General features: G+C 47.3%; 2 protein-coding genes across 3 annotated transcripts; one reads left to right on the forward strand and one right to left on the reverse strand.

The window, feature by feature from the left end:
• Window positions 1–2,034: 2,034 nt before the first annotated feature.
• On the reverse strand, window positions 2,035–12,654 carry LOC308469511 (uncharacterized protein). The gene is made up of 6 exons (XM_080992079.1): window positions 12,247–12,654; window positions 10,693–11,294; window positions 9,005–9,134; window positions 7,001–7,086; window positions 4,015–4,141; window positions 2,035–3,336 (listed from the first exon to the last, which is right to left on the reverse strand). Exons 1-6 carry the CDS (start codon window positions 12,356–12,358, stop codon window positions 2,381–2,383), a joined length of 2,013 nt encoding a protein of 670 aa, XP_080848205.1. The 5' UTR covers window positions 12,359–12,654; the 3' UTR covers window positions 2,035–2,380.
• Window positions 12,655–12,863: 209 nt separating this feature from the next.
• Window positions 12,864–25,328, forward strand: LOC308469582 (uncharacterized protein). Of its 2 annotated transcripts, none has more exons than XM_080992255.1 (6): window positions 12,864–12,976; window positions 15,643–16,231; window positions 16,467–16,581; window positions 17,828–17,904; window positions 18,809–18,935; window positions 21,325–25,328. In XM_080992255.1, exons 2-6 carry the CDS (start codon window positions 15,809–15,811, stop codon window positions 22,434–22,436), a joined length of 1,854 nt encoding a protein of 617 aa, XP_080848381.1. In that variant the 5' UTR covers window positions 12,864–12,976; window positions 15,643–15,808; the 3' UTR covers window positions 22,437–25,328. The 2 variants fall into 2 exon arrangements, with proteins under 2 accessions (XP_080848381.1, XP_080848382.1); XM_080992256.1 differs by having other exon boundaries at window positions 12,864–12,965; window positions 15,639–16,231.
• The last annotated feature ends 743 nt before the right edge of the window (window positions 25,329–26,071 follow it).

Below are 26,071 nucleotides of genomic sequence, written 5' to 3' on the forward strand. Positions count from 1 at the left end.
AGGACTTGCTGACTGCAAGGTCGGCGATTCGAATCCCCGCGACGGGGTGAGCTCCCATTGCTCGGTCCCTGCTCCTGCCAACCTAGCAGTTCGAAAGCATGTCAAAGTGCTAGTAGATAAATAGGTACTGCTCTGGCGGGAAAGTAAATGGCGTTTCCATGTGCTGCTCTGGTTTGCCAGAAGTGGCTTAGTCATGCTGGCTACGACCCGGAAGCTACCGTATACGCCGGCTCCCTTGGCCAATAAAGTGAGATGAGCGCCACAACCCCAGAGTCGGCCACGACTGAACCTAATGGTCAGGGGTCCCTTTACCTTTTAAGGACCGGGGAACTGTAAATGCTTTCCTTTGCACTGTGATGAAGTAAGTGTGAAATACTATATTTGAGTGACAGGGTCAACCACTGGGTCTCAGGTTCTACCTGAGACCACACCTTTCCTGTGACATACCTATGATGTATTGATGATGCTTCTGGAAATGTATGATGGGAAACTTTAAAATACTTATCTATCCATTGTTTGGGGCTTTTGGCTGCTTCATCTTTGTGGTAGTGGGAAGTCTTGTTGCAACAATTAAGATCATGCCACCGGGCCGCTGTTTGGCGTCTATGTCCTGGCTGAAGTCTCTCGCTTGTGACCCCCGACCGGAACCTATGGGAGCCAAGGTTAGGCAATTGTGGGGTGCTCCAATGACTCTCTTTTTCTTTTTCCTCTTCTTTCACCACCCATCATAGCACAGTAAGATTGTCTTCCATGAACATGGTCTCAACAGTGAGTCCATAAGTGACTGTGGAGGCCAATTCTGGTTCCTGTTGTAAACAAAAAATCTGCCCTTTTCCCTTATGGGGTACCCAAGAGACCATATAGGTTCCCCATTGGTAAGAGAAAATGACAGAGGCCAACCAGAGAATATTGAGAAGCAAAGCAACTAGTAAACCTGATATTTATTGATCTGTTGCAACAGGGTGCCCCCTTCACACACAGGAAAGGAGGACGACCCCAGAATCATGGTGTGCCTGCCCTTATATATATATTTTAAATTCCCTGCCCTGGAGCTCAAGACCGCCCCTCCATACATCATACATACATCACAGAAGGGGTGTAACACAAGATCACCCCCACATACCGTACCTACATCACAGAAAAGGCAGTCTACAGCAGAAATCTGAATGTGTTTTTCCTGTCTGCCAGGTTATCTGATTGCCTTTCCTGATAGTCTGTCACCCATTAAAATGCTGATTACTCAATTCCTGAGACAATGGGAAGGCTCCCTGACCCCCCCCCTCCCTCCTTGCAGAGAAAACGTTTGGTCAGTTTGGGAATCAAAAATGGTTTCAGGTTGGTCTTCCTGTGCTGATCTATGTACGTGCTTGGTTGGTACATTTATGTACCACAGGGGTGTGGGACTTGTCAGTCTGTTCCCAACAGCAAGGGCTGGCGGACCAGCTGACAGGGCTCCCTTGCCCGCTTGCTTGCTTACTGCAAGGCCACCTTAGTTCCTGGCACCCAGCACCCCCTGGCCAGCCCCAGAGGGACCATTCGCCCAGGGAGCTTGTAGCCAGGGCTGCTGCCACAAACAGCTGTGCAAGCCTTTGGGAGGTAGAGATGCAAGAGGGCATCCAAGGAGGGAGCGAAGGAAAGAGGGACGGAGGCCAGTGTTGCCTGTGGCACCCCTGAGCATCCTTCACGGCACCCCAGGGTGCCAGGGCTCACTGGTTGAAAACCGCTGCAGAATAGACTTTGTTTATGTCTTCAGGCTGTCAACTGTACGAAACAAATTTTACTACACTGTGGGCTTTATAAACAAGCCAGGAACCAATTCATCAAAGCTTTCTTGGTGAATTCATCTGGTAAGTCTGATACCTTTTATCTCAAATATCTCCTTGGAAGATAAATAATATAATCCTGGCTGTGGCAAAATTTCTCTCAGGGGTAATAAGAATTAGAAATTGACATGCTCTGGATAGATAGATAGATAGATAGATAGATAGATAGATAGATAATAATAATAATAATAATAATAATAACAACAACAACAACAACAATAACAACAATAACAACAATAATAATAATGAATTATACCCCGCCCATCTGGCTGGGCTTCCCCAACCACTCTGGGCGGCTTCCAACAAAATATTAAAATACAGTAATGCACCAAACATTAAAAGCTTCCCTAAACAGGGTTGCCCAGCAATGTTTTTCCTGTATCTCTGCTATATTTTGTTTTCAAAATTGATTTTGAGGGTCTTTGGACTGTAATAAAGTAAGTTTAGTGCTCCCACTACAGCTTTTTTCACATTCCCTTAGAGGGTTTATCCACAGCGTGGGCTCCCAGATGCACAGTCAGGCCATCACTCCCACTAAAGCTTTCTCCACACCCTATTCATTGATACGGTTTCTCCTTGGTGTGGGTTCTTTTGTGTAAAGTAAGGTGGTAATTGCGACTAAAGCTCTTTCCACACTCCAAACATTTAAAGGGTTTTTCCCCTGTGTGGGTTCTTTGATGTGCAGCAAGGCCTCCACTCTGGCAAAAGCTCTTTCCACACTCCATGCACTTGTGAGGTTTCACTCCTGTGTGGGTTCTCTGATGCACAGTAAGGTCACAGTTCCTATGGAAGCTCTTGCCACACTCCATGCATTTAAACGGTTTTGCCCACGTGTGCGTTCTTTGGTGTGCAGCAAGGCCTCCACTCTGGCTAAAGCTTTTTCCGCACTCCATACATTTGTAAGGTTTCACTCCTGTGTGGGTCCTCTGGTGCTCAGTAAGGTCACTACTCTCATGGAAGCTTTTCCCACACTCAATGCATATAAACGATTTATCCCATGTGTGTGTTCTTTGATGTGCAGTAAGGCTTTTACCATGTTTGAAACTCTTTTCACACACCATACATTTAAACGGTTTCTCCCCTGTGTGGGTTCTCTGATGTAAAGTAAGATGGTCACGTCGACTGAAGCTCTTTCCACACTCCATGCATGTAAATGGTTTCTCCCCTGTGTGAGTTCTTTGGTGCACATTTAGATCCCCACCACGACTGAAGCTCTTTCCACATTCTAAACATTTATATGCTTTCTCCTCTGTGTGGATGCTGTAACATATACTAGATTGGGATTGATACTTATATGGTTCACCACGTACTGGACATGACTTCTTGCTGCTTCCTTTGTTATCTTGAGAATTCAGGGGTACATGGACATCAATTTCCTGAGTTGTGGTGGATTTCTCTTCCCCATTCATTGACTTTTGGGGTGCTTCTTGATTGGCAAACATCTCTTTCCACGCTTCATTCTCTGATGTCAACATGGATGTCTCACCATTATTCTCATTATTCTGCCTATTACCTGTTTTGGGGGAGGGAGAAAAGGAAAATGCGTTTCAATTGCAAGGCAGAAGCAGATTCTCGTTATGGATCGAGCCCAGTTCTCTGCTTCTCCGATTCTATCGTTTTCAAGCGTCTCCCCTTCCTTCTCCCCAAGCCCTGCTGAATCTGAGGTTAGCTTCTGAATATGCTACAATCTCAGGACGACACCAAAATTCCTGCTCCACCTCCCACTTGCTGTTGTTGGGATAAATTATAAAGAGAGGTTCCTACACTGGAGGTATCCCTCTCAGAAACCCGAGAGGAGACTTGATATGGTTAGTCAGCAGTCAAAAAAACTATTAGAGGCAAGAAGGCTCCCTTCAAAAAATTGAAGTCTTGCCCAAATGAAGAGAACGAAAAGAAACTCAAATTTCGGTATCAAAGAGGGCAAGCAGACACCAAAGGATGCTACAGAAGACTTTCTATGACAGCCTTTCTCAACCTGTGGGTCCCCAGATGTTGTTGAACCACAACTCCCATCACCCCTAGCTAGCAAGGCCAGAGCTCAGGGATGATGGGAGTTGTAGTCCGACAACATCTGGGGACCCACAGGTTGAGAACCGCTGTTCTATGAGCTTCTGGTCCGGGATAGTCTGACAACTGTTGACCATCTCTGCGCTGCATAGTTTCTCCTAACAAGGGAAGAGGGGGTCCTTACCCAGAGAGACCAAGTTCCCATAATTCTCCATCGTGACCTCCCACTGCAGGGCTCTTTGGCCTGGATCCAACAGAGCCCACTCCTCCTCCGTGAAAAACACAGCCACCTCCTCGAAGGTCAGTGGGCCCTGGGGAGAAAAAAATGGGTTAGAAAATATTTGCTCCTCGCGACTGACATAGAGAGAGCTGTGATTCTGGCATTGCATGCCTCGATGACCCGTTGGGTTGCTGGGGTTTATGCGGGCAGAACTCCAGTGAAGCAATAAGAGCACATCGTAGAAACATAGCTCCATAGAGTTGTAGACTTGAATGGGACCTCCCCAACGGTCCTCTAGTCCAGGAATCTCAGTTTAAGCTTCCATGACCGAGGAGCAACCTCCAATACGGAGGTTTAAAAGTATTCACCAAATGTTGCCTCCGCACACGTAGTAATATATGTTCCATGTTTCACATATAGGTAAAGGTAAAGGACCCCCGGATGGTTAAGTCCAGTCAAAGGTGACTATTGGGTTGCAGCGCTCATCTCCCTTTCAGGCCAAGGGAGCCGGCATTTGTCCACAGACAGTTTTCCAGGTCATGTGGCCAGCATGACTAAGAAGAAGAAGAAGAAGAGTTTGGATTTGATATCCCGCCTTTCACTCCCCTTCAGGAGTCTCAAAGCGGCTAACATTCTCCTTTCCCTTCCTCCCCCACAACAAACACTCTGTGAGGTGAGTGGGGCTGAGAGACTTCACAGAAGTGTGACTGGCCCAAGGTCACCCAGCAGCTGCATGTGGAGGAGCGGAGACACGAACCCGGTTCCCCAGATTACGAGACTACTGCTCTTAACCACTACACCACACTGGCTCTCCGCTACTAAACCGCTACTGGCACAGGGAGGACCGTGACGAGTGCCAGAGTGCATGGAAACGTCATTTACCTTCCTGCCGCAGCAGTATCTATTTATCTACTTGCACTGGTATGCTTTCGAACTGCTAGGTTGGCAGGAGCTGGGACAGAGAAACAAGAGGTCACCCCGTTGCGGGGATTCGAACAGCTGACCTTCCAATTAGCAAGCCCGAGAGGCTCAGTGGTTTAGACCACAGTGCCACCCAGGTGCCTTCATTCACGTATAAAATGAGATGGTATCTCTAAGCTTCTAAACAGTTTTTAAAGCCCAACAGCTTGCTCTTAAGTCTCTCTCTGTGACTCTTACTACTACTACTACTAATAATAAATTTTATTTATACCCCGCCCTCCCCGGCCAAAGCCAGGCTCAGGACGGCTAACACCAATAAAATTACAATAAAAACATAATAGAAAAAAACAAAATAAAGCCGTTTAAAATACAGGTTGAAAAGCAATTTAAAATGCAGTCTCATTTTAAAAGTAGCCAATAGATGAAGACCATAAGGGGAGGGAAACATAATGGTCAGACTGAGTCCAAACCAAAGGCCAGGCGGAACAGCTCTGTCTTGCAGGCCCTGCAGAAAGATATCAAGTCCCGCAGGGCCCTAGTCTCTTGGGACAGAGCGTTCCACCAAGTCGGGACCAGTACTGAAAAGGCCCTGGCCCTAGGTGAGATCAATCTAACTACCTTGTGACTTGGGACCTCCAAAGTGTTGTCATTTGTGGACCTTAAGGTCCTCCGCGGGGCATCCCAGGAGAGGCGGTCCAGTAGGTACGTGGGCCCTAGGCTGCAAATCTCTCTCGCAGCAAGCTCTTCTTGGTCTCCTCTCTGTCCTAAAACATTCCTGTTCAGTGGTTTGTTTGCATTTTCACAAACACACAGCATTTCTCTCTGAACACAAAACTGAGAAAAATGCGGATGACTGTGGGAGACTCACACACGCTAAGCCACCCTGCTACACGGTAAATTCTATAACCAGGGTGTCTCTGGACCTCAAATTAAGACTCAGGCAAATAGTAATATTTAGAACTTACTGGACCCCAGTCTGCTTGTTTATGAAAGGACTATCTAAGACATCTAGTTGCTGGAGATGTGACAGCGATTAAGCTTACCTAAAACATATGTTTGTACAATGTCCTAAGGGACGCGGGCAACGCTGTGGTGTAAACCACAGAGCCTAGGGCTTGCCGATTGGAAGGTCAGCAGTTTGAATCCCCCTGATGGGGTGAGCTCCCGTTGCTCGGTCCCAGCTCCTGCCCACCTAGCAGTTCAAAAGCACATCAAGTGCAAGTAGATAAATAGGCACCGCTCCGGCGGGAAGGTAAACAGCGTTTCTGTGCGCTGCTCTGGTTCGCCAGAAGCGGCTTAGTCATGGTGACCACATGACCCGGAAAAACTGTCTGCAGACAAATGTCGGCTCCCTTGGCCAGTAAAGCGAGATGAGCGCCGCAATCCCAGAGTCATTCGCAACTGGATTTAACTGTCAGGGGTCCCTTTACCTATACCTATACAATATCCTACACTGAAAAACTTTTGGCAGAAGGTAATAGAGATAATCAGCATGACTGTAGAGGAAAATGTCATTTTGAATGATATACCCAACACATGGAATCTAACAAAGGGGCAATATGAACGGACTCTCCTCGCTCTCACTGCTGGTGTTGATGAACTGGAAAAATAAAAATGCAGCTCCCTTTAACGATTCAATTGAAGATTCATTTTTATAAATACCATATTAGGTTAAGGTCTGGTTAACTACACTAACAATTCCCCACCCCTTTTTGTAATGTACACTTCTTCTCCGTGTCTTATGACTCTGTGCAATTGTACTTTTGTACTTCTTTATTTTTCAATAAATAATGTAGAACAAAAAGTCGCCCAGCCATAAGACTTGGGACTCCCTGCAGCTGCAATCTTGGGAAAAAGGGGGAATCTTTTACATGGTCAGAATAAACCATTTCCTTAACACAGGTCCCTTTCCATCTGTTGTGATTCTACGAAGGAAGCAGAGATCCTTGGAAAGGGAATCAAGGAGCAGATCCTTTCAAGCCCTGGCTAACACCACTTCCCAGATCCCAAGTTTTTTTCCATCTCCTACCTGACCAGGCAACTGAACGAACACCATTTCTTCTTTGTCACACAGTAAGGAAAGGCTGGGATGATCTGGCAGAGGAGTTCGGCTGCCTATGAGTGAAAGGAAAAAAGGAAGCAGCAAGGATTCTTCTGCTGTCTCCTGTCACCTGCCCTGGTTCACGGCCCAAGCTGCCTGGGTAGACTTTGCTTGGGGATCAGGGTGGGTTTGATTTAAATCAAATCAATTTAAATCACGATTTAAATCACTAGTAAGTAATTCTTTTTTCTTTTCTTTTTTTAAAGCACTCATTCTTGCTGGTATAATCTTAATACAGTGGTACCTCGGGTTACATACGCTTCAGGTTACAGACTCCGCTAACCCAGAAATATTACCTCGGGTTAAGGACTTTGCTTCAGGATGAGAACAGAAATCGTGCTCCGATGGCGCGGCGGCAGCAGGAGGCCCCATTGGCTAAAGTGGTGCTTCAGGTTAAGAACAGTTTCAGGTTAAGAACAGACCACTGGAACAAATTAAGTACTTAACCCGAGGTACCACTGTATTTACAGCCAGATGAATGTTTCATTTTTGGAATAATACATTTATTATAAAACCAGAAAATAAAAATAAAACCAGAAAAAAAGAAAAAATGACTTCCTATCATTTCCCGGCATATAGCCTTATTCTATAATGAATATACATATCATGATTCTTTATATTCCTTCTAATACATTCTTACAACAGTTAGTACCTTTTGACTTATTTCTCATATGTTTCACTATAAAAGGGTCAATCAAATACTGCCATAGACATACCACTGTTACAATTTCGTAAATATTTCTTATATTTATCCCATTTTTGTACAAATACCTGTCTTGTGTTGCCTCTCAAGCTATTAGTTAGTTGCACCATTTCTACATATTCCTGTAATTTATTTTGCCAGTCCGTTATGGTTGGAACATTTTCCCCTTTCCAGTTCATTGCTATCAATGTTCAAGCTGCAGCCATGGCTGTATCAGTTAGATTAAATTAGGTGGGGCTACCTTTGAAGACGGTTCAGAAATAACAACAACAACAACAATTATTTATTATTTATACCCCACCCATCTGGCTGGGTTTCCCCAGCCACTCTGGGCAGCTTACAACAGAATATTAAAATACAACAACCTATTAAACATTAAAAGCTTCCCTAAACAGGGCTGCCTTCAGATGTCTTCTAAAAGTCTGGTAGTTGTTTCTCTCTTTGACATCTGGTGGGAGGGCATTCCACATGGAGGGTGCCACTACCAAGAAGGCCCTCTGCCTGGTTCCTGCAGGGAGGGAACTGCCAAAAGACCCTCGGCGCTGGACCTCAGTGTCTGGGCAGAACAATGGGGATGGAGACGCCCCTTTGGGTATACTGGGCCGAGGCCATTTAGGGCTTTAAAGCTCAGCACCAACACTTTGAATTGTGCTTGGAAACTTACCGGGAGCCAGTGTAGGTCTTTCAAGACCGGTATTATATTGTCTCGGTGGCCGCTCCCAGTCACCAGTCAAGCTGCCACATTCTGGATTAGTTGTAGTTTCTGGGTCACCTTCAAAGGTAGCCCCACACAGAGCGCATTGCAGTAGTCCAAGCGAGAGATAAGCAGAGCATGCACCACTCTGGCGAGACAGTCTGCGGGCAGGGAGGGTCTCAGCCTACGTACCAGATGGAGCTGGTAAACAGCTGCCCTGGACACAGAATTGACCTGCGCCTCCATAGACAGCTGTGAGTCCAGAATGACTCCCAGGCTGCACACCTGGTGCTTCAGGGGCACAGTTACCCCATTCAGGACCGGGGAGACCTCCACACCAGCCCGCCCCTTGTCCCCCCAAAACAGTACTTCTGTCTTGTCAGGATTCATCCTCAACCGCCATCCATCCTACAACCTTCATCTGGAGCAGAATCCCCCGGTTAGTCATGGAGGCAAGATGGTTTGGGCATATAAAACCACCACCCACCCCCGAGACCGTGATCAAACCAAAAACCCACTCCCAATTCCTCCTTACCCAGCGAAGGAGAAGCATCCGTTCCACTGCCCTCTGGAATGGCTCTCCAGAACAGCTGCCGCCTCCTGCTGGCCGACGGGACCTTCTCTGTGTCGTAAAATGGAAGCCCCCCATTTTTCAGCCTCAGGATCTGAAATAAAAATGGGAATCCCCACGCCGGGAAAGGGATTAGGAAGAGGCGCCCTGATTTCATCATGGGGGTGGGACACACCAAACATTTGCACATTCTATCCTCCCCTTGGGGAGTTTAGCTCTTACAACGAATTCATACCAAAGTAGCTGAGAAAGAGATTTCAGATGGGGAAACTCCACTGGACTGTCAAAATGGGATTTGGCATAAAAAGTGTAATGCTTTGATTCTGGTGTAGAAATTTGCTCCCTTTTTTAATTTGGCATGTGTTATTTAACTTTATTTTCTTTTATTGTAACAGATTAATGGGGCCGGGGGGGGGAGGAATTCCAGGAGGTCGGATTAGATTGGGCATCCCAAAACTTGGCCCTCCAGATGTTTTTGACTACAATTCCCATCATCCCTGACCACTGGTCCTGTTAGCTAGGGATGATGGGAGTTGTAGGCCAAAAACATCTGGAGGGCCGAGTTTGCCTATGCCTGATGACTCTTTGGCAGGGTGGATTTGATTTAAATAAACTGGATTTAAATCACTAGTCTGTATGACTTGATTTAATTTTAAATTTTTTTTTACAGAAAGACTCTTTCTTGCTGGTATAATCTTAATATTTACAACCAGATGAAGGTTTCGTTTTTGGAATAATAAATTTTCAGAGTAGTTTTTACAGTTACATTAAAAATTACTGATTTGGTTATACTATTAGAAATACATGGACAGATGGTTATGAATTTATTGTGAGGTTCAATAAGTTAGCTGTTTCTATTTGGACAACTTTTCTGCTGCACTTAATAACAATTTAAACCATTTATTTAACTAAACTATTTAACTAAAACAATAACATTATGGCATGTTTGTTAACTGATGTGATTAAACAATTAAAAAAAACACCATACTGAGTTTTAGCATGAAAAACTTAAAACAAATCTTTATTTCCTTTGGACTATAATGTAACTTAAATAGAAAACTATCTTTAGAAATATTTTTACTCCAAAGGGATTTCAATTTGAAAATCCGATTTAAATGAAAAAATCCGATTTTTTTATCATTGATTTTTATCCACCCTGCTATTTCGCTCCTTCCCCACTACCATAATAATAATAATAATAATAATAATAATAATAATAATTTATTTATATCCCACCCTACCCAGCTGAAGCCGGGCTCAGAGCAGCTAAAACAGTAAAAGTAACACAGTTAACATAAAATCACAATCAATTAATTGAGATACGTTCAAAAATCAATTCATTCTAAAATCAATTCAGAATCAACCATTGGGCTAGAGTTCTGTGAAGATTACAGGGCTGTGCCCTGGCCAAAGGCCTGGTGGAACAGCTCTGTCTTGCAGGCCCTGCGGAAAGATGTCCCTAGTCTCTTGTGACAGAGAGTTCCACCACATCGGGGCCACGGCCAAAAAAGCCCTGGCTCTGGTTAAGGCCAGCCTCACCTCCCTGCGGCCCGGGACCTCCAAGATGTTTTTGTTTGAAGACCGTAAGGTCCTCCGTGGGACATACCAGGAGAGGCGGTCCCGTAGGTACGATTTAAAGAAAGCGCTCTCACCTGCTCCTTTTCTTCCTGCCTCTTCTCTTCCACCTGGCTCAGGAGGAAGCCTTCTGCCAGGGCCACCGCCTGGGAACTGGTCTCCGCTCCGCACTCCCTGACCCAGTTTTCCATCTCCGGGGGGAGGATAGTCAGGAACTGCTCCAGGACCACCAGGTCCAGCATCTGGGCCTTCGAGTGCTTTTCCGGCTTCAGCCACTGGCGGTAGAGGTGGTGGAGGCGGCTGCAGACCTCGCGGGGGCCCTCGGCCTCCTGGTAGCAAAACGCCCGGAAGTGTTGGCGCTGGACGTCTGAGCTGGCATTGCCCTCGCCCAAGATCTGCTGCACGTTCCTTTCCCAGACCTCCCCAGTGCTCCCAGTCTGGGTGACGTGGGGGTCCTTTCCTCCCCTGGGAGCCGCTGAGTCTGGCTTTTCCATCTTCCAAAGTTCCCTGAAGGAATCCAAGGATTGCCTTCTTTTTGTTCCCAAACCAAAGGCTGCCGGAATTTGATTGGCGTTGGAGGGGAGGGTGTCGATGTCCGGCAAAGTCTGCAAGCCCCCCTCTTGCACACGCCAAAGGGAAAGATGCTTTGCTAGGAGTGAAGGGTGACCCCGGCTGGGACCTGTAAAAGACGGCAGAGACTTATAAGCAGAAATGGGGGAGCAGTGGAGGCAGTGTGGTGTAGTGGTTAGAGTGTTGGGCTTGGACATGGGAGACGAAGAAGAGGAGGAAGAAGAAGAATTTACTATTTATACCCCACCCATCCGGCTGGATTTCCCCAACTCTGGGCAGCTCCCAACAGAATACTAAAAACACAATAAAACATCAATCCTTAAAAACTTCCCTAAACAGGGCTGCCTTCAGATGCCTTCTAAAAATCAAATGGTTGTTCATTTCCTTGACATCTGGTGGGAGGGCATTCCACAAGGCGGGCACCACTACCAAGAAGGCCCTCTGCCTGGTTCCCTACAACCTCACTTCTCCAGTGAGGGAACTACCAGAAGGCCCTTAGACCTCAGTGTCTAGAATGGTATACTGGGCCAGGATTAAGAAGCCAAGAAGAGTCTGATGATCAGGCCAGTGGCCAACAAGATTCCTGTGGGGATCTTGAAAGCAGGATCTGAGCACAGGAGCCCTTTCCTCTCCTGTAATTTCCAGCAACTGATACTCCGAATTATTGCTGACTTCCACTTGCTCACTTCAAAGGCTTTGCATGTCAACAAGGAAGTTCAAGGCCCTGCAACAGAACCTTTCAATATCTCTTCAAAAATTATTACTCTTACGTAATCCGCCAGGACAACCCTGGTTTCTTTGTCTTTCAGGGCCCGGTGACCTTTGAGGAGGTGGCTGTGCAGCCAAGAAGCCCACTTAGGTTTTCTCTCCCCAACCTCAGTTGCATTTGCCCCCCCTGCTCCCCCCTTGGAGGAAGAGACAGCAGGGGCTGTTGGAGAGAGAGGTAAGTCCCAAAAGTGATTCTTCCCTCTCTCTCTTGGCAGAGTTAAGCCCAACGCAGACCATTAAAACTTGGACCATTAAAACTCCCACAAACCAGCGGAGATTATATTTCTACTCACAAGAGTTCCAGGAGCTACAGCGAACAAGGCAGTAAAAAAAAAAAAGAGTGAAGAAGGAAAAAGGACTTAGAAAGGAACTTGGCAGAACGATCTCCCTTCGGAGAGATTTCATTCCCTGGTTCTGCTTTTTTGCCTCCTTCTTCCTACAAGGCAGAAGAGGGAGGGAGCCTGCTAAGCCCCGCCCACATGGGAAACTTGACCTCAGGGCTCGGGTTAACCCTTCCGTGCCCGCAAGGTGAGTCAGCAGCTGCCTACTGCAATAGCGCCCTGATTAATTTTTGGATTTTTTTTATTTTTTGCGGGGGGGGGGGGAGGAGATCCCAGGCTCGTTTGATGCTCTGCGCGCCCCCTCCCTTCCTCCGGTGCCACCCTCCCCTCCTCCTTGCACGCCTCTCCAGGAACCCAGCCTCGCTCGCTTTAACCCCTTCCTCGCCGCGGACCCACACCGAGAGGGCCTCCCTCCCCATCGCCCCCCACCCACTCCCGGGATCCCTTTCCAAAAGCCGCGCCTGCAAGAGGACTTTGCAGCTGGGGGCGCATAGGGGCGCCGCTGCTCTCTGGCGCGGGGCTCTCCTTCTGCTCCTTCCCTTGCAACTTTGGGGGGGCGGGGTTGAAGCCCCCCCCCCTTGAAGGGATCTCCCTCTGCAGATCACTTCCTGCTCGCACCCCCTCCACTCCCAGGCATCGTTTGGGAAAGTGAGGAGGGTTTGCGCTCCTGGGTGAGTGTGGGGTGGAGGTCTTGTGGTGGGGGGTCTGGATGGGAGGAGGGGGGGTGCATCCCAGGAATCTTGCATGCAGAAGTCCGGCCCCCTCTTTCTCTGCCTGCTGCCACCCCCACGCCTAGCTAAGGTCCGCCGCGGCTGCAAAACGCATCTGGGGCTTTTTTGATCAAAGAGACGAGGAGAGATCCCCTCTTTCGGAGCCCAAAGACGGTTTTCACATATTACATTACAATACAGATGTACCAAAGCCAAGACCATTTCCTCCCCATACATTTACATTTCTATTTCCTCCATCCATCATATTATTCTTTTCTCCTTCCTCCCACTTCCCTCCGCCCCCACTCGATTTCCCCCACATTATACAATTTACAGTAACCTTTGCATTCTACAACCTTCTCAAATCATCTACATATTCTTATTATCTTTCCTTACCAATTTTTCTTCCATCCAGTACTTCACATTTTAATCTAGGCATATTAGCATATCTTTTTTTGAGCAAGATTTTGCCATATATTTATCAAAACATTTCCACTCCTTTTTTAAATTTTTGATTCGACTGATTTCTTATTATAGCAGTTAATTTTGCCAAAATTAAATATACATTTAGTTTACAAATCCATTCCTCCTTTGTGGGTATAGTTTGTGACTTCCACCTATCAGCAATCACTATTCTAACAGCTGTACTTGCATATAGAAAAATTCTTCCCCCCCCCCGGGGGGGTATCTCATCATCTATCAATCCAAGGAGATATGACTCTGGTTTCTTTGTTATTGATATTTTCAACATCTTCATTAGTTCTTCGTGTACTACTATCCAAAATTTCTTAATTTCCTCACACCTCCACCACATATGTACTGCTGAGCCGCTTGGTCCTTGCGATGCAATTAGGATCACAGACTTGCAGCGTTGGAAGGGACCTCGCGGGGTCATCCAGTCTAACCCTCTGCAGTGCTGGCGTCATAAGGAAGGGGGGCCCTGGCTGAAGTGGGGGAGATCGCCTGCTTGGCGTGCAGAAGGTTCCCACGTTCAATCCCTGGTGACCTTTCTAGGTAGGGCTGGGGGGAGGGAGCCCTGAGTCTGAAACCCAGGAGAGTCGCTGCTGCCAGTCAGTGTGGGCAATTCTGAGTTCAATGCACCCTGGTGCTCTGGGCTCAGGATAAATGGGTTGCTGTCTATAGTGTGTCAGGCCTGCGCTCTGGCAGGGAGAGCAGACTGGTGGAACCAGGTCCAGGGAAACAACGCCCTCCTTCGACTTTGCAGAGCTTTGGAGTTACACAGGACTCCTCATCAGGCCGGATGTCTTAAAGAAATAGTCTTTCCTCTTCTGCATCTCACATCTGTCTTCGGATAGACGCCTCTTCGAGTTCTCTCCATGGTTCTTCTGCTGTTTGCTTTCTGCACCCGTGTGGCCTTGCTGCTGAAATAAATTAATGACTGATAAATAGATTATATGCATGCATTGGACACTTCAGCTTTCAAGTCTAATGAGGTGTTGTTGTTTTTCTTTTCGTCATGATCTGAGTTTTTGCAAAGGACTCCCCCAATTGTTTTATTCCTCCTCTGGTTGATTTTCTCTTCCCTGTTCTTTGTCCTAAATTGACGTATCCTTTGACTTGCTCTGTTTCGTTATTTTCTAATTTTATGTATCATTCTCTTCTTCAACCATTACTTTAGCCTTCGCTGCCTTCAGTCCAACCTTTCCTGATTCCCCATTTAGTTCTTTCAGGTTTGGTGCTTGAATCCTGCCTAAGATCTTCCCTTTGGTTGGACTGTGTGAGAACAGAATGCTGGACTAAATTAGACCCCTTTGGTCAGGAACCCTCTTGTGTTCATTTCTTGCCATCCTTGTCAAATTTTAGCTATTAACAGCTACATCAGACAATAACAACAAGGGAATATTTCTAACTGAGGAGGACACAGGCAGAGGGCCTTCTTGGTGGTGGCACCTGCCCTGTGGAACGCCCTCCCATCAGATGTCAAGGAAATAAACAACTACAGTGGTACTTCGGGTTACAGACGCTTCAGGTTGCAGACGCTTCAGGTTACAGACTCCGCTAACCCAGAAATAGTGCTTCAGGTTAAGAATTTTGTGGCGGCAGCAGCAGCAGGAGGCCCCATTAGCTAAAGTGGTACCTCAGGTTAAGAACAGTTTCAGGTTAAGAACAGACCTCCAGAACGAATTAAGTTCTTAACCCGAGGTACCACTGTATCTGACTTTTAGAAGACATCTGAAGGCAGCCCTGTTTAGCGAAGTTATTAATGTTTGATTTTTATTCCATTTTTAATATTCTGTTAGGAGCCACCCAGAGTGGCTGGGAAAACCCAGCCAGATGGGTGCAGTATAAATAAATTATGATTATGATTACAGTGGTACCTCTGGTAAAGAACTTAATTCGTTCTGGAGGTCTGTTCTTAACCTGAAACTGTTCTTAATCTGAAGCACCACTTTAGCTCATGGGGCCTCCTGCTGCTGCCGCGCTGCCAGAGCACGATTTCTGTTCTCATCCTGAAGCAAAGTTCTTAACCCGAGGTACTATTTCTGGGTTAGCGGAGCCTGTAACCTGAAGCATCTGTAACCTGAAGCGTCTGTAACCCGAGGCACCACTGTATTATGATTCCATGGCTCTTTCTGAACTCTTGGTGTTTTCCTTGTTTTCCCCCCCTTTCAGGTAGCAGCTCAAGCCTTTCGCCTGTGAAGTATTTCCCAGAGAAAGCAGTTTGGAACAGACCGCCTTGTAAAGCCAGCCAGTAACCCCCTTGCATCCTCCTTGCCTTGGGAATGAAAAGAACCTTTCGTGCATGAAGGTATTTGAGGGCCCTTTCTGAGCACAGAAAGAAAATGGAGGTGCCAGGAATCTCCCCGGGCAACGAGGCGTCAGGGAAGGACCCTCGGGCCACCCAGGCTGGAAGCAGTGGGGCATTGTGGGAGAAAACAGGGCAGAAGGCCCTAGGTGGGGAAAATGCCCACCTGGATGCTCAACGCCTGCACTTCAAGGAGTTTTGCTACCAGGAAGCCGAGAGTCCCAGAGAGGTCTGCAGCCGCCTCCATCACTTTTACCGTCTGTGGCTCAGGCCGGAAAGGCACACGAAGGCCCAGATGCTGGACCTGGTGGTCCTGGAGCAGTTCCTGGCTGTCCTCCCCCCGGAGATGGAGAACTGGGTCAGGGAGTGCAGAGCCGAGACCAGTTCGCAGGCGGTGGCCCTGGTGGAAGGTCTCATCCTGAGCCAAGCGGAGGGAAAGAAGCAGGTAGAGGAGAAGCAGGTGAGAGGGTTAAATCTTGGTGGTTGCAAGTAGCAGGGGATTGAAGGGTCTGGTATGGGGGAGGCATTCCAGGAGAGATTGGGGTCCCCACGCTTTATAGGTCCCAAGCCAGCACTTGGAATTGGGCTCAGAGACGGACAGACAACCACAAAGATTTAGAAATGTCCAGGGATTCAAGGAGTCTTAGAAGCAAAGCTCCTCACCTGTATCTTTTCTGCCTGGGGTTCCATTTCAGGTGGAGAAGACTTCAGCCATAGCAGCCATGGCAGATTTCTCTGGGGTAGCAGAAACCCCATCGGACACTGGACTGAGGTCAGTGTTAGGGGGGACCCAGCAGAAGGTTGACAGAGGTAAGAATCAAGGGGACATATTGCAAGTTGGCCAGAGGGGTGGGATTGGGGAGGGAGTTAGGTGAGGCGGCTGCATGGCTGCGGGTTTGGCTAGATGACCTTTGCGGTCCCTTCCATCCCTACGATTCTATTATTCTCTCTGTATTTTGTGTTTTTGTCCTTTTTTTTAATGCTGCAAACCACCCCCCTCCGATATCTACGGATGAAGGGTGTTAATACAAATTTGATAAACAGTAATTTTGAAAAATGCTCTTTCGGTGGATGACGGTTATATAAATCTCATAAATTAAAAATGAATAAAAGGTTGTTTTTAAAAAAAATACATGTAGCATTTCATTTCATGGATCAAAATCAGACCCCCCCCCCCCCCGCTCTTATTTTTTGGGGACTTTGGGTTCACATATTTTATTTTAAACGTTAATAAACCGTTTCCCAGCCTGAGCCCATCAGAGCCAAGTAGAAGGTGAAATTAAATACACAAAAACTATTGAGAAGCTGTTCTTACAGGCTTACAGTTAATGTCCATACATGACCAGGAGGGTCACTCCTCAGGGAAACCCTTCTTAAACCACAACAAAATAGTCTTCAGGATGCAGAACCTCGACACCATGGACTTGTATTGGGTCTACTCAGAGTAGACCCATTGAAGTTCATGGACCCGCCTAAGGGCACAATCACATCCTAACATTTAAAGTGCTGTGATACCACTTTGCACAGTCATGGCTTCCCTCAAAGAATTATGGGAACTGTAGTTCAGTACGGTGCTGAGATTGGTTCAGAGAATCCCCCTTCCGGTCACGGAGCTACAATTCCCAGAGTGGTTTAACATTCCATCCGTCTATACAGGGTACTCCGGGAATTGTAGTGCCGTGAGAGCGTCCTAGCAACTCACAGCACCCTTCAGCTACAGTTCCCAGAACCCTTTGCGGGAAGCTGTTTAAAGTGGTGTAATGCCACTCTCGATGCATATTGTGAATGTGGCCATACTCGGATGCATTTCCTTCCTCTAAGTAGGATCAGCATTTTGGATCCAGCCCCATGATGCTGGGGGCCTGATTTTGGCTAGCTACTGATTCCAGAGGCCTGGAGGCGCAAGGCCCGAAATCTAAAGCAGCCATCTTGAACTAGGCCCAAAGCAAACGTGGAGACAGATTTTACTTCAGCCCACAAACTGAAGTGCCAAATTTATGTATTTTCTAGAAGAAAAGGACAAGCGCCGCATCCTCACATCCTTTCTCTTCCCCAGGTGTTGGGATGGCAAAAGGACTTCATTCTCTTCCTGCCCGAGTGGAAATGGAAGTGGCACACTCTCCACCGGATCAGGTCATCATTGCAGAGATTTGTTTAATTCCATTTACAGGCAACCGCCCCACTTATGCTGAGGTTGCGTTCCCAGGTACTGCGCATAGACATGAGCACAATATATGCCAGGAGGCTAAGTTGGGTCAGAATCGAGTACACTCTCCCAGAGTTAACGCTGAATACATAACTTCTGGACAATGCGCCACTGCAGCCGCTGGAGGGCCATGAAAACTTGTGTTCAGGGCTTTTTAGACTCGTCTACCCATCGCAGGTGGCGCTGTGGGTTAAACCACAGAGCCTAGGACTTGCCGATCATAAGGTCGGCGGTTCGAATCCCCACGATGGAGTGAGCTCTCATTGCTTGGTCCCTGCTCCTGCTGACTTAGCAGTTTGAAAGCACGTCAAAGTGCAAGTAGATAAATAGGTACCGCTCCGGCGGGAAGGTAAACGGCGTTTCTGTGCGCTGCTCTGGTTCCCCAGAAGCGGCTTAGTCATGCTGGCCACATGACCCGGAAGCTGTATGCTGGCTCCCTTGGCCAATAAAGCGAGATGAGCGCCGCAACCCCAGAGTCGGCCACGACTGAACCTAATGGTCAGGGGTCCCTTTACCTTTACCCATCTGAAACCAAAAGGGCACATTGGTTGCTAGATGTGAAGTAGTTTGGCATTGTTTTCAGCTCTCCTACCCCATTGTTTGAGGCACCTAGTTGGCCACTGCGAGAACAGGATGCTGGGCTTTATGGGCCCTTGGCCTGATCCAGCACGTTCTTCTTATGCTCTTGAAAACTGCCTGTTCAGAAGACTTTTGACTACCACTGACCAACCTCCAGATCCTGCAGGAGAACCTCTCCTCCACCTTTTACTGTCTTTCCCCCATGAATTCTTGTGTTATCCAGTAGGACAACCTGTTTCCTTTGTCTTTCAGGGCCCGGTGACCTTTGAGGAGGTGGCTGTGTTTTTCACGGAGGAGGAGTGGGCTCTGCTGGATCCGGCCCAGAGAGCTCTGCACAGGGAAGTCATGGAGGAGAATTATGGGACTCTGAACTCTCTGTGTAAGGCTCACTGCTCTCCCCTGGCAGACAGACACAGAAAGGAGGGATTTCAGCCACTCTTTTCCTGTTTTATTCATTGCACTGTTTGAGCAGAACAACAGCAGCATGCTCTATTTTTATTTTAAATTAAGATACTTGCGCAGCTGACCACAGTACCCCATTACTTCCCAATTGGATTATTGCAATGCAATGAAGACGACTCAGAGATTTCACTGGGCCCCAAATGCAGCAGCCAGATTACTGGCTGGGGTTACCCACAGATCTTAGGGGAGCGGGTGGCGCTGCGGTCTAAACCACTAAGCCTCTTGGGCTTGCTGATCAGAAGGTCGGTTCAAATCCACGACGGGGTGAGCTCCCGTTGCTCTGTCCCAGCTCCTGCCAAGCTAGCAGTTTGAAAGCACACGAGCGCAAGTAGATAAATAGGTACGGCTGTGGTGGGAAGGTAAACAGCATTTCCGTGCACTCTGGTTTCCGTCACAGCGCCCTGTTGCGCCAGAAGCAGTTTAGTCATGCTGGCCACATGACCCGGAAAGCTTTCTGTGGACAAATACCGGCTCCCTTGGCCTGAAGTGAGAGGAGCACTGCAACCCCATAGTTGCCTTCGACTGGACTCAGCTGTCTAAGGGTCCTTTACCCTACCTGCAGAGCTCATATAACCCCTGTTTTGAAACAGCTGTATTCGTGACCAGTTCTTTTCTGGGTCTAGTTGAAGGTCCTCGTGTTTGTAAGCCCTAAACCAGGGGTGGCCAACTCCCAATTGACTGCGATCTACTCACAGAGTTTAAAACTTGCAGTGATCTATCCCTTCTTTAGGGGTTCAGGGGGTTTTTTTACGAAAGAGGGAAAGCACAGTTTTGGGGGGGGTACAGGGCTAAAATGTTGAGCTTTTATAGGGGAGCCAAAGTTGTTGAGCTTCTTTGGGGGGAGACACTGATCTACTGGTGATCTACCACAGGCATCCAGTGATCTACCGGTAGATCATGATCTACCTGTTGGACATGCCTGCACTAAACAATTCAGGTTGCAAATACAGGAGAGACCACGTCCTTCCCTAAAGACCCTCTTGGGTGCTGAGACCACCAGAGGGGACCCACTTGGTAGTTCCTCCACACTCGAAGGTGGTGTGGCCCCCTAAGCTGTGGGACTTCTTGCACGCAAAGGTGTGTCAGGCACCTTCATTATACAGCTCCCAGAGAAGGCCTCTTTGCCTTGGCTTTTGACACTAGAGGTGTGTGTTTTTAAAAGGTAAATGGGACCCCTGACCATTAGGTCCAGTTGTGGCCGACTCTGGGGTTGCGGCGCTCACCTCGCTTTATTGGCCGAGGGAGCAGACGTGGCCAGCATGACTAAGCCACTTCTGGTGAACCAGAGCAGCGCACGGAAACACCGTTTACCTTCCCGCCGGAGCGGTACCTATTTATCTACTTGCACTTTGACGTGCTTTCAAACTGCTAGGTTGGCAGGAGCAGGGACCGAGCAATGGGAGCTCACCCTGTCACAGGAATTCGAACCACCGACCTTCTAATCGGCAAGTCCTAGGCTCTGTGGTTTAAACCACAGCGCCACCCGCGCCCCGTGTGTTTTTAGGACCCACCTAATTTCTGTGAGTTGTTTTTAAAAAATTTTTTTAACAGCGAGGCATCGTTGCATCCTCTCTCAATCTGGAAGAACTGCAAGGTGTCTTGCAGTAAACAAAAAGAACCATGCAGAGTCAGAAGATCCACAGTAAAAGGGAAAACTTTACTGAGGAAAAAAAACAAACACCTTTGTTACAATGTACAAGCAAAGTGTGTGTGAGAGAGAGCATAGGAATTGATCTTTCCTGGCTCGGCATGACCTTGACATAGTCAAAACAATATTTGTATCAGAAATTAACCTGCTGGAAGCTTCCAGACTCTTCCAGCACTTTCTAGCACTTTCCAGTTTCTGCCCTTAAAGAAATTAGTCATGACAGTTTTGGCCATTTCCTTGCAGTTTTTCATTATTATTATTGATCTCCTCGTCAGGAGTATCTTGAGCAGGGGTCAGCAAATTTTTTTCAGCAGGGGGCCGGTCCACTGTCCCTCAGTCCTTGTGGGGGGCCGGACTATATTTCGGAAAAAATAATGAACGAGTTTCTATGCCCCACAAATAACCCAGAGATGCATTTTAAATAAAAGCACACATTCTATTCATGTAAATGATTCCCGGACCGTCTGCGGGCTGGATTTAGAAGGTGATTGGGCCAGATCCAGTCCCCAGGCCTTAGTCTGCCCACCCATGATCTTGAGGCACAAAATGCAAAATCTGAAACGCCTTACAAAAAGACAGCTGTAGTGTAAATTGCCCAATAGCTACTTGACAATCTGAGTCTCTGATTATCTCTGATTATCTTTCTTTATTCCTGCAGATGGTGGGCAGGAAAGGCAAGGGAGAAGGAAAGCTGGATCAGAACAGCCAGGGAAGATGAATTCTGTCTGTTCCCAAGAAATCCCACTCCTACAAGTGTATCACAAAACAGAAAAAGGAAAGACTCTGTGTTCAAAGCCGTCTATCTTTAGCACAGATCAGATGATCCAGAAAGGGGAGACGCTCTTGATATGCTCGGAGTGTGGGAAGAGCTTCAACCGGAGCACAAACCTGACTCGGCACCAACGGATCCACACGGGAGAGAAGCCGTTTAAATGCTCTGAGTGCGGGAAGAGCTTCAGCCAGAAGATGAACCTTACGCGACATCAGAGAGTCCACACGAGGGATAAACCCCATGAGTGCTCGGCGTGTGGGAAGAGCTTCAGTCAGAGCACAACCCTGAAAATACATCAGAGAATCCACACGGGGGAGAAACCGTACACATGCTCCGAATGTGGGAATAGCTTCCGTCAGAAGATAAATCTCACCAGGCATCAAAGAGCACACGCAAACGAGAAACCCTACAAATGCCCCGAGTGTGGCAAGAGCTTCAGCCACAGCTCAAGCCTCAATGACCATCAGAGAATCCACACGGGGGAGAAACCTTACAAATGCCCCGAGTGTGGGAAGAGCTTCAGCCAGACCACCAGCTTTGCGTACCACCAGAGACTTCACTCTAGAGGGAAACCACACCAATGCCCCGAGTGCGGGAAAAGCTTCAGCCATTGCTCAAACCTTAACGAACATCGGAGAATCCACACAGGGGAGAAACCGTACGAGTGCTCTGAGTGCAAGAAGACCTTCAGCCAGAAGATAAACCTTGCGAGGCATCGGAGGGTACATACAGGGGAGAAACCATATCGGTGCTCGGAGTGCGGGAAGAGGTTCAGCGACGGCTCAAGCCTTAGTGCCCATCAGAGAATCCACACCGGAGAGAAGCCGTACAAATGTGCCGAGTGTGGGAAGGGCTTCAGCCAACTCACCAACTTCACTTACCATCAGAGAATCCACACGGGGGAGAAACCCTACGAATGCCCAGAGTGTGGGAAGAGTTTCATCCAGAAGATAAACCTTATTAGACATCAGAGAGTGCACAAAGGGAGGGCATCCTGAGGACAGAAACATCTTTGGGATGCGGAAGGCACATGAGAAAGATATGAGGGTGACTTTCCTCTCCAGTGATTCACACGGAGGCAATGTATTACAAGCAGAGTAGAGCTTCTCTGGTTTTAAGAGAGAATCCATGAAGGGGAGAAAACTAAGCTTGGTGAAAATGTAGAAAAATCTGAATGACTTTTGTTTTGTTATGCTTTCCCCCCGGTCCATTTTATCAAATAAATCTGTCCTCCTAGTAAATATTCTAGCCAAGCCACCAGAGGGATAGATGAATACTTACAAGTAGCCTTTAATCAGAAAGAGAGGGAGAGATGTATCATTCAGGAATTAACTGTTTTCTAGCTATGATATTGGAACTCGTTCTCTGCAATGCCATGAATCCTTTAATGTGACGTTGTCATGGCATGACAGTGGTTCCTGCTTGACTGGAACCAGGAGCTTGGCTGCAGGGTTTTGAGAGAACAACGGATATTGTGACAGGTCAGTATGAAGAGGTCAACAACAACAACAACAACAACTTTATTATTTGTATCCCGCCCATTGGACTGGGTTGCCCCAGAACAGGATGGAATGTTATGAATTGCAGGGGATTGGAACAGATGACCATTCGGATCCCTTCCAACTCTACAGAAGAACTATGATTCTATGAATTTATTAACTGTGGATGGAGAGAATTCCTCACTCTCAAAACACAAAGATCTGGGCACACCACCAGTGAGACTGGTTGGAGGGTCAGCCCAAGGCCAACAAAGGTGAAGCAGCTTCTTCACCAACCACACCACGGTCAAGTTGCAGGAATCGCTTCCACATGGTTGTAATGGGGACATGTAGCTTAGACATGTAGTTTTCTTTTTCTTTTCTTTGTTGTACCATTTATACATCGCTTTGTAAAAAGCCTAGGAGTTGTTTGTTGTTGTTTTTTAAGAAAAAGAAGATAAAACATTAAAATTATCACTTAAGAAAAATTAACAACTATAATTCTAAGCATAGCTGTCAGCTTACAGATTTGAAAATAAGGGACCAGCAGCCAAAATAAGGGATTTTCAGAGCACAGGTATCTTCAACTTCTGAGCCCCTCCGAGCCAAAGGCAGAAAGCCCAGCCAGCAGCCAAACGAAGCCTCAAGCGGTGGTTCCCACAGCGCAGCAACCCGGCAAAGGGGATGCAGCAAGGAAAACCACCGTCACCTCTCCGCTGGGAAGCGCTGAGCAAAGGCGAGTCACCAGGCAACGCGGCCAATTTGATCGGCACAAGGCATGCAAGCGCCACCCCCCAGTCGTTCTTAGACTCCTTATTGGGTGAGCAACGCAGCCAAGCACCACAGTTGGAGCCTCCCTCCTCCCTGGCTGGCAGGGAGGGAGGGAGAGGAGCTGCTTCCTTTGAAACCCGGGAAATTTAAGGGACATCATCAATAAGGGATAGCAGCGAGACACAGCGCTGGGATAAGGGACTTTCCCGCCAAATAAGGGACGATTGACAGCTATGATTCTAAGCTTTCTAAAAAATAGCAATAGACCAAAAACAGATTAAAACCCGCATCAGCTTTATAAACTTGCCTAAACAGAAACATTTTTAGGAGGCACCAAAAAGAGTAATAATAATAATAATTGTCTTATTTATATCCTGCCCATCTGGCTGGGTTTCCCTAGTCACTCTGGGCGGTGTACAGTGAAGTGTCCTGCTTCATATCAATAGGCAGGGAGTTCCCAAGGGTAGCTGCTGCCACACTTGAAGAGATGTAGGTCTTACTAACGCAGGACAGGGTATTATTAGAAATGGAGTAGGCAACTTCTAGAAGGGCAGGCCTGCTGGTGGCTAAGAGATTTAAGGCTGGCTTCTCCACATACACAGATTTAGTTGGTCTGAAGGACAGCAGATGGCAGATGGCAAAATGCTTGGAAGTCAATGGAGTTGTTAGGCTGGGAGGCCAAAGGCTACGGGGCTGGTGTCTGCAATGATGCCCCTTTGTGGGCGTAGGAGCGTGGTTCACAGCTCCAAAGTCTCACCTTTCATAGTCTCCTTTGGAACGGCTCTGGAGAATTACCCAGCCCTGCTATCTAGTACATGGAAGATTGGACCTGAGGCCTGCCAGCAAAGTCCAGTTCACCCAATATTTTTGGGGGTGCCCTGGCTCAAGATGTCTTGCCTCAAGAAAGGGGGCTGGGTTTAGACAGCTTACGAAGCCCCCACCCCAACACCTCAAACTCTACGATTATGTTCGCAACACATGTGTTCTGCCATAGAATTCTGATCTCCCAATTCTTCTCATGTAAAGTAGAGCAGTATTTGTGGTGGCTGTAATTTGTCTTGGATATTTTACAAATATTTTGTTAGCAATGTTGTGTTCGCTTTGCTCTCTGTAATTTAACTTTGTCCTGTCCCGTCCCCCCAAGACGTTGCTGAAGTACATCTCCCCTCCCCACCCCAGTCAGGTCAGGGGTATTGGCAGTGCAGCAGCAGGGATCATACAGTTTGCCACGTAAGGGTTAATTCTGCTAATGTTAGTACATTAGCTAAGAGGGGTGGTGCTGCTGCTTAGAGACCAGATAGTATTGCATGATCTTCACTGAGGTAACACATTCTCTGATTGGTTGTGTAGTTATTAACTTTTTGTATGAGTCATATGCATTTATTAATTATGAACACTTTGGGAAACAGATATCAAGAATGACATTCATTTTCTGACCCTAGCTACAATTCTGCTGTATCTTATATCAAGTCAGAGACACTGGCTGTATAGTCTGAGGCAGTTTTCCCTTTCTGTGTTTGGTTGAATGTCTTCCTCCTATGTACAAGGCCTGACCTAAAAAAGACAAAACTTCCCTTGTTCTTTCTCCTCAAATGATATGCTGTTTTTGCTCAGTTTGACTCAGTACAGTGTTAATCAGAATTCCTCTCTGGGCTCTGTCTGCATTTTTAAAGCGACTTTGGTAACAAAGGCTGAAGGGAGTTGGGAGTGTCAATAACATCTTTTTGGCCTTTGCCCAATGTGCTCAGTTATCCCTCACCGCGGGCTAGATAACCTTCATACATCTATAACAAGGAGTCTTGTGGCAAGTCAAAAACTAACATGTTTATTACTGGTCTGCATTCATCTCTCTTGGGAGACAGTGGAGAACTGTGCCTTTGGGAATGAAGTCGAGCTATTCAAAGGTCACAGTGCTTGTTGTGCCAGTAGAGACCCATAAGGGAGAGACATGTTTGGACTACCGCAATGCGCTCTACCTTTGAAGGTGACTTGGAAACTACAACTAATCCAGAATGCGGCAGCTGGACTGGTGACTGGGAGCAGCTGCCGAAGCACAATTCAAAGTGTTGGTGCTGAACTTTGAAGCCTTAAGCAGCCTCAGTCCAGTATACCTGAAGGAGCGTCTCCACCCCCATCATTCAGCCTGGACACTGAGGTCCAGCTCCGAGGGCCTTCTGGCGGTTCCCTCCCTGCGAGAAGTGAGGTTACAGGGAACCAGACTGAGGGCCTTCTCGGTGGTGGCGCCCTCCCTGTGGAACGCCCTCCCATCAGATGTCAAGGGAATAAACAACTATCTGACTTTGGGAAGGCATCTGAAGACAGTCCTGTTTAGGGAAGTTTTTAATGTTTGATGTTTTATTGTGTTTTTAAAATTCTGTTGGGAG

This window comes from Podarcis pityusensis, assembly GCF_964106645.2.
Source record: "Podarcis pityusensis genome assembly, chromosome: 2".
NCBI classification, from domain to species: domain Eukaryota; kingdom Metazoa; phylum Chordata; class Lepidosauria; order Squamata; family Lacertidae; genus Podarcis; species Podarcis pityusensis.